At 49.4% G+C, this 8833-nt stretch overlaps 1 protein-coding gene across 1 annotated transcript; it reads left to right on the forward strand.

Annotated features, from left to right (window-relative positions):
- Positions 1-747: 747 nt before the first annotated feature.
- Positions 748-7757, forward strand: CBLN4 (cerebellin 4 precursor). Its single transcript, XM_064391607.1, has 3 exons — positions 748-1714; positions 3290-3406; positions 5361-7757. Exons 1-3 carry the CDS (start codon positions 1448-1450, stop codon positions 5556-5558), a joined length of 582 nt encoding a protein of 193 aa, XP_064247677.1. The 5' UTR covers positions 748-1447; the 3' UTR covers positions 5559-7757.
- Positions 7758-8833: the final 1076 nt, after the last annotated feature.

Genomic DNA, 8833 nt, shown 5'->3' on the forward strand with positions numbered 1-8833 from the left:
AAGTAAGAGCAATCATTAACCTTGCTGCTTATGAATGAAATGCTATCTCCACTTTTCAGCTCACCTCTCCCACAGCAAACTTCCCTCATTTTCTCAGCAATTAAAGCCCAGCTCAGCCACCCAAAAAAAAGGATTGCAAGAAACAAACTTGGTGCCCTCTTCCTTCTGTTTGGGTAGGAAAAAAGAGGTGTTTTCTGACGTGGATCAGGATTTTGGTGGTAGGGACTCTACAGGCTGCTTCCTCGGGTGTGGATTTGTGGATTGGGGTTATTATTGATAGCCCTGATGTCTCTTGGAGCAGCACATGGAGAAAGTTAGAGCCACAGCCCAGCTCTGCACTGCTCCAGCTGTGGGGTCCCCTGGCCAAATTCCAGCCCATTTTACTCCAGTGGAAGTCATCCAGGAGCTGGAGCTGCTGGGAGAGCCCAGAGGAGGCTCCAGGGTGGGCACGGGATGGGGCAGCTCTGCTGGCACTGCTGGCATTGCTCACTGGGCAGGAGAAGCTCTGGGGTGAGCTCAGTGTGGCCTGGAGGAGCCAAGAGCAAAGATGGAGAGAGGATTTCCAGGGATGGAGGGACAGCACACAGGGAATGGCTCCAAACTGCCAGAGAGCAGGGTTAGAATGGATTTTAGGAGGAATATCTATAGAGACACCTGCCCAGCAGCCCACACCAACCCCTGCCCGGCAGCTCCGTGCCCCGGGGGACTCGGGCAGGTTCAGGTGCTGCCTCTCAGGGAGCTGCAGCTCTTTCCCACCCTCCTCCTCCTCCTCCTGCTGAAATCGGGGTGCTGCGATGTCCTGGCGCTCTCCCTCGGGCTGTGCAGCCCCCAGAAGTTGCCAGGGAGGACAGGAGTGTGTGAGAGGAGGGGGCGATTCCCGGGGGAGCCTCTGTGGGGCTGAAACCTCGCCAGGTGAGCGCCGGGCAGGTCTGCTGTGACCTAAGCGCTGCGGAGGGGGGGATTGGTGACGGGAGAGCGGGGGAGCAGAGACACAGAGAGAGAGAGGGAGGGAGGGAGAGAAGGGGAGTGTGCAGCTCTGCCGCTGCTATCAGAGCAGCAGCTGGCAGCTTTGGGAAGCTCCCACTCAGCGCTCCGAGCATCCCGGATCCGCAGCTGGAACCGCCGGCATGGCAGCGCCAGACGGGCTCATTGCCCCGCCAGCTCTCGCTTCTCCCTCTCAGCAATAATTCACCTGAGGGCTTTTCTGCACCCCACCTCCCTTTCTCACGCTCTTTTTTTGATGTGGAGAGAGGGGAGAAAAGGGCGTTCTGGGCAGCGCGCGTTTCTCTGGGCGGCTTTTGGCGGCGTGGTTTAAAGAAAGAAAGAAAGAAAAAAAAAAAAAAAAAGAAAAAAGAAGAAGAATAAGAAGAGAAGAAGAAGAAGCCATAAAGCGGTGCCGGCGGGAGGCAGAGCGGAGCGGTGGCCGGAGCGGGGCGCGGTGCGGACCATGGGCTGGCGGCTGCTGCTGCTGGCCCTGGCGCTGGGCGGCCGCGTCGCCGCCGCGCAGAACGACACGGAGCCCATCGTGCTGGAGGGCAAGTGCCTGGTGGTGTGCGACTCCAACCCGGCCCCCGACGCCAAGGGCTCGTCCTCCTCGCCGCTGGGCATCTCCGTGCGGGCGGCCAACTCCAAGGTGGCTTTCTCGGCCGTGCGGAGCACCAACCACGAGCCCTCCGAGATGAGCAACAAGACGCGCATCATCTACTTCGACCAGGTGAGCGCCGCGCCCGCCGGGGCTGGGCGAGCATCGCCCGCGGCAACAGGTGCCCGCACCCCGCATCCCGCACCCCGCATCCCGCACCCCGCACCCCGCATCCCGCATCCGCACCCCGCATCCCGCACCCCGCATCCCGCATCCCGCATCCTGCACCCCGCATCCTGCACCCCGCATCCCGCACTCCGCATCCCGCATCCTGCATCCTGCACCCCGCATCCCGCACCCCGCACCCCGCATCCCGCACCCCGCATCCCGCACCCCGCATCCCGCACCCCGCATCCTGCACCCCGCATCCCGCACCCCGCATCCCGCACCCCGCATCCCGCACCCCGCATCCTGCATCCCGCATCCTGCATCCCGGCCGGGAGCTGGCAATCCGCCCCGGGAGAGGGGCAGGGCACGGCGGGCTGAGCCTGGGGCTGCGCGGGGTCCCCGTTTGTCCCGCGGGTGCGGAACCCCGGCTCCTCCGCAGCTGCGGCCCCGGAGAGGCGCGGGCGGAGCGCGGGAGGTGCCTCGGTGCTCGGTGGCATCAGCGCGGTGACATCGCCCCAGAGGGGTTTGGGACGGTCTCAGGGTTGGATTTAGATGGTTTGGGCAGTTTTTGAGTGGGGAAGAAGAGAGAATTGTGAGGGAAAACGCTGTAACTTTCCCGGCACATCTGGCGGTCCAGCTGCGCTCAGCTCAGCGCCGGTGTTAACGGGCAGGTCCCAACACACGCTTCAATCCCCGCTCCCGGAGTCCCTGACACTGATGGCTCTCCTTGTCCCTACACCCCGCCGTGCTCAGCAGTCGGTTGTGGCGGCAGCTGCAGCCAGATGTGCCCCACAGCTTAGTGCTGGCACTAAAATCACCCCAAAACTCCACGGACAGTCCTGGAGGCTCCCGAGGGCTCTGCCTGCCACAGAGGAGCCTGGAAATATCAATTAAAAATAACGCATGATTAGGTGTTAAGAGAGCAAAATGCAGTCATTACAGAGGATGTGTAGCATATGGGTGATGCACTCATCTCGTGCATTCCCCTCTGTCACTGCTCCCTGTTTAATTAAACCCTGATTATTATGATTATTAGTGCTGGTGCAGAGCTGGTTCTCGCAGCCGGGCTGGGCTGGGCTGTGCCAGGTGCTCCAGGACCTCAGCCTGCCTGAGAGCCGGGTTTGCCTCCTGCTGCTCCTGCAGTCCTTGCTCACACCTGGCTCCTTGGGAAGGCAGCCCTGGCTTGGCCACTTTTCACCCAAAATCCACGTGCCACTCCCAGAATTGGTGGGTTTGTGTCATTTTGGGGAATGACGAACAAAAACGCCTCGTTAAAAACATGTGTGGAAGAAAGGACTTGAGGGTATGGTGTAGAAGCAAAGTGAGAAATAATTCCCATCTTAGTTTATTTGTAGCAAAGTTGTCCTATAAATACAACTAAATACCCATTTAATGAGTTGTTCCAAAGTAAAAGAGAGAAAATGAATAAACCAGCTTAGATGTAGATTAAATTTTCCATGGGCAAATGGTTTCTAAATTAAATAATCTGTATTTTTCTTTAGCTGTACTAATCCCCATGCTGTATTTTTCTGTTTGTAGATCCTTGTAAATGTGGGCAATTTCTTCACGTTGGAGTCTGTCTTTGTATCACCACGGAAAGGAATTTACAGTTTCAATTTTCACGTAATTAAAGTCTACCAGAGTCAAACAATTCAGGTATGTTGATGAGTATGATTATAAAATCTTCATTTAAATGGTTTATTTAGGAGAGAATATTGACTGAGCACGGGAGCATTTAATATGATTTAAAGGAGAAATAGCTTCGTTTACAGCAACCTGTGGCGTTGACTACCTAGCTATAGAGCCCATTAATTTAAAATTAACAGAAATAAGGCAGGATCCTCACCTCAGATAAATCACCACAACTTCACTTCCATGCCATGAATATCGGGGTGACATAAAGCATTCCAGAGAGTGAGTGATTCAAGAGTATAAGAGAGAATTCTCCTGAGTAAAAGAGAGAATTCTCCTCAAATGCTGTTGAAGAGTCGGGTTTGCTCCGGGTTAAACTCACTGTGTGGAGCACAGGAGTTCTGGGTACCAGATTCCAGTGGTTTTGGAACAATTTGTGCCCTGGCATCTGGTGCCAGGTACCTGTTATGCCCTCAGTGTGCTGAGGACCAAGGTTGGTTATATCCCTGTAGCAATGTCTTCTGGGGAACTTTTACAGCAATTTAAACTCCTTTTTTCATCATACAATGTATAAAAAGTGTGTGATGTATTAGAGAAAAGGGGTAATTCTGCACTTCCTTTTGTACCTTAATAGCAGCAGAGCTGCCTGATTAAACACAAGTGTTCTTTTCACTCTCTGGCATGCTGAAGGTTGAATAACTCTATGCCAGCCCCTTCAGTGGATTTTAAATGCCCCTTGCCAAGAAAGATGCCAAGCCTTGGCTTCTGGAAGTTCAGCTCAGACCCTGGAATTTCACAAACCAGGAGCTCAAACGTGGGAGTCTGGGGCTCGTGGCAGGGAGTGTTCCAACCTGTGGCTCATGGCCTGAAATCTTTCATGGATAAGAGGTTCTGAAGTGATGGATGGAGAGCAGTCAGTGCGAGACCATCCCTGCAAACCTTCATGTGCCTTCTGGTGTGATTAAATTCCTGTCAGATGATTCCAGTGGAACCTGATGGAGCAGAAAGAGTGAGAAACCCAAGCCAGGCAACGAGTAAAGCCCTGATGCCCTTTTCCTGTGGGGTAAATGGGGAGGAGAACCAGAAACCACTGCAGTGGATCAGACGGGTGTGAGCCTCAGCCACAGCCAGCCCCACTAAATCACCTGCAGGCTCCCCACACCAGTGATGCTGCTCTGCCCCCACAACATCTGTTAGAGCCATTAAATATCATTAAACTGCAGTTGTTTCCCCGGAGACACCTGATTAAGTGGATTTCCCAGACAGGTGAATCCCAAATAAATACCAGCCTCTGCTCTCCTGACTTCTGCTGAGCACTAATTTATTCTGTGGTGACTCCCATTAAAATTAATGGGACCATATGCACGGCCAGCACAGTGCATGTGGGTAAGCATCCCATAATTCACCCCCTGTGACTGCATTAAGGCTGCTTGGAAAGGAAAAGCAGCAAAGCTGAGAGCTTGCCATGGGGGAAATGAAAAATGCCTGGATCTGCCCATTCCCCCAGGCCCTGCCCATCTTTATTTAGAGACGCTGCTCTCAGAGCTGTTCTGGCTTCAGAAGTGTTTTATAGAAAAAATGGAGCCAGTTTATAAAGGTAAAAATCTGTTCTAAACTTCACAACTAAGTATTGAGAGGGACACACATTTTGTTCCCATGAAGTGCGAGCTCCCAGCCCACTGTGGTGTGACACCTTGTGTAACATCTCTGGGTGCCCAAATTTCTTGAAAATATATATTTATTTTTCCTGTGTGACTAAATAACCCTTGAGAGGCAAAGTTGTACCAACTGAGGTGATGCCTCACTCAGCTGCAGGTCCAGCTCATGAACATCCACGTGCTTGTGCCAAATAAATGTCATTATTACTTTAAAACAACCCAAAAAGCACTGAAGTTTGGGCCTTGCACTGTGGTTAATATTCAGGGGAAATTATTGATGGTTTGCAGTTAATTAGAGCTTCTCAGGGGCTCTCTTGCAGGTGAATTTGATGCTGAATGGGAAGCCAGTGATCTCTGCTTTCGCTGGGGACAAGGACGTCACCCGTGAAGCCGCCACCAACGGGGTCCTGCTGTACCTGGACAAGGAGGACAAGGTTTACCTGAAGCTGGAGAAGGGAAACCTGGTTGGTGGGTGGCAGTACTCCACATTCTCTGGCTTCCTGGTCTTCCCCCTGTAAATCAATTTTCCCGTGGTGTCCATCCCGGTGTGGACTCATCCTCGCCTCCGCCCCACGAAGATCGTTTTGCCACCATGGAGTGATGGTTCCTTATTGCTTTCTCATGGGTGGTTTTGGATTCTCTCCATGGATTCTGGCCCCATCTGAACCACTCAGAAGTTCCACAGAATTTTGTGTGTCCAAGATCTTTGGCCTGAGACTAAAGCAGACAATAAATATCAACGCTTAAGGTTTCAGCCTAAAGCTGCCTGCAAGATTTATCCCAACTTCACTTCCTGGATTCGGGGAAAAAGTGGATTTCCTTTACCTGTGAAAAGACTGGCACTGAGTCTTTCATGTAGGAGAGTTTGAGTTCAGACTTCAAGCAAGAGTTAGTGTGTTGCTGCCAAAGAGCTGTGTGTTGATATATTGATATATTGGTCATGTTTCTGTCCTGGGCACTGCCACCACCCATCCCACTGTCTTAGAGAGGTCATTCAGGTCCTGAGTGGCTGGCTTGGGCTCTCCTCTGCGTGTTGTGTGTTGGATGGTTCTCCCAAATATTTCAGCTCAGCCCCAGCCAAGTCCAGCCTCCATGAGCTGAGGGGTCATGGATGTGCTCTGGTTGGGTATGGAAGGGGTTCCTCTTTTCCACGTGCTGGTTCCTAAAAGGAAAAGCAGATTCTAACCATTCAGGGTTAAAGGTGGGGTGCAGGCACAGCTTTGCCCTGCAGGACACCTCACACTTGTTCTTCAATTTAATTAACTTGATTGATAATTACTGCTTCATTCAGCTCCTGAGGGATTCCTTCCTTAGACACTTTGTCAGCTGGAGATGAGATCCCCCTTGTTTGTATTTCTGTGTATTTCCCAACCCTTCTGTTGTGTTAAAGGTCTTTTCTGGTTTTGCCTTAACTCCACAGGTGTATAAAAATTTAGATTATTTGTTTCACAAATATGAAAGGCAAATAACTGGTACCTAACTGGGTACAAAAGCTTCCCAGCTTTTTGTACAGGTCATGTGAATTCATAAACTTATTTATTATCTCATTGTTCCATAATAAAGATTAACATATATTAGCTGAATTTTTGACCTTTGGATTTTGGGAGTTGCTTCATACTATTTTTTTATTGGATATAATTATTATATGCAAAATGGAAGCTTTTGGGATTCACAGAAAATATCCCAGGAGGCAGAAAAGCTGCCATGAGTTAGTTAGCAATCAGAGTGATCTAGAAATAACCTATGCATTTTATTTAAAAATAGAATTTAGGCCGAAATCCTGGCCTCACTGAAGTTGGTGTTAAGAATCACATTGATTCCAAAGGATTTTGGATGAAACCTCTGCTTTAGGTTCTGCCATCAGCGTCAAACTCCAGTGCCATCAGATTGATATATTCAATATTCAATATTCAATAAAATGATTTTCACGTGAGCTGCTAACAAAACCTTCATCCCCTGCGCCCCAAATACCCTGAATTGATGGATCTTTGTGCCTTGCATATCATGAAGGATGTGGTTCTGAATTAAAAATTCTGTGTACTTGAAAATGTGTGTGGGTGGAAGCATCTGCAGCAGCCTGGGAGCTTCCCTGGAAGCCACTTTGGGCTGGGATTTTTGGGATCTGTCTCCAATTCCTTCCCTTGCTGTCCTGTTGGTGTTCCAGTGACTGGAAATCTGGTCCGTGGCTGCTTGCTGCTCCAGGTGAGGATATCAGGGGTGGCACAGCTTTGTGCCCAAATTCCTGATTTCTTCACCCACACACAGGAGATTTTGGGCTGTTTCAGGAGGGTTGAGGGTACTTTGCACTCCTGTAAGCCAGCTAGGAGTGATTTTTTTACACAGTTTTGTTTCTGTACTGAGCACTGCAGCTGGGGAAGAAGTGGAAGGAGCTGGCAAGAAGGTGAAATATTCACATTGCTGAAAAATCTTAAAAAGTTGTGATGACCAATCAAAACGTGTTACTGCTGTACCCCCAAATGTGTGTATATAAATATATGTATATCTAAACCACCTGGAACTGCAGATCATAGTTTGCATGATGTTAAAAGAGGTTACTTGTCCTAAGAGTTTATTTCAGATGGAAGCATTGGTATTTTGTCTAAAACTGGTCAAATCTGCCATCTCCCCCTGCCCATGGATATATCTGTAATGTAAAAGAAATGTTGCTACTGAGACAGAAGAAAAATGGCATTAAAGGTGTCAGTATAATTTCTGAATGAAGTATTTAACTTCTTTAATTTGTGAACACATGAGCTTTAAAGGCTGCTTCAGCACCCAGCAATAATCCTGAGCTAGCTCCATATTGCTTTGGTTGCCCCTCAGCAAAACATTTCTATTTCTTCAGAGTCACAAATGCTTATTTAAACTTGAGCTGGAGAGACTGGGGAGTTATTCACTCAAGGGATACATTTTGATGGAAAAGCTTCTAAAACCAGCATTTCCAATTAATTATTTTGCTGGTGAAAGGAGAGGTTTAAGTGGAGCTGCTGTGACCACTCAGAGGTGGCCTCTGGGGCCAGGCAGGTCACACTCAAACATTTAAATAAGAACAAACTGCAGGGTTCAGACACAACTTGAGTACCAGATCTTGCCCTCGTTTTTATTGTGCTGTCCCACCTTTATTGTGCCAGCAGGACTGCTCCCAGAAGAGAGAGGATGAGCCAGGCTGGAAAACAAAATTCCTTTTCCCTCTGCCTTCCATGTCCTGCCCCAGCAGTTTCCTGCTGAGGAGCCCCAGCTCAGGAGACACTTCCCTTTTTAAGGGCATTTATGATTAGGGGTTTGATTGGTTTCAGAGAACTCCAGCCCTGCACTGGGCTGCTCTGGAAGGTCAGAGCTGATTTTGGGGAGGGCACAATCCTGCCCTGCTGCACAAGGTGAGGATCCACACCCACATCCTGCTCCCACTTTGCAGGAACTTTGTACCTTACAAAGGCTGAATGTGCCAGAAAACTTTATAGCCACACGTGGTAAGGACAAAGGAAAGAAGTTACTTTCTGAGAATAAAATATTTATTTTATTATCAGTGAATTCTTTATGAATGAGAGCAGGATTATTACTTTTTTATCTGGTTTATTTATATTTTATCCATTTTTTTTTTGTGAAACTGAGGGGAAAACCCCTCTCTATTTTCCTTTCTTTCACTCCTCAGTGATGTAGATGCTGTTGATAGAGCTCATTTCTGTTCACCCAGTGTAGAAATCTGCTCTGTCTGCTGGATCCTCTGTGCTGTCAGCAATTTGGGCTGCACAAGCCAAAAAAACTGCAGAGCCCAAAAAAATTCTGCTCAAAA

This window comes from Passer domesticus, chromosome 16 (genome assembly GCF_036417665.1).
Source record: "Passer domesticus isolate bPasDom1 chromosome 16, bPasDom1.hap1, whole genome shotgun sequence".
NCBI classification, from domain to species: domain Eukaryota; kingdom Metazoa; phylum Chordata; class Aves; order Passeriformes; family Passeridae; genus Passer; species Passer domesticus.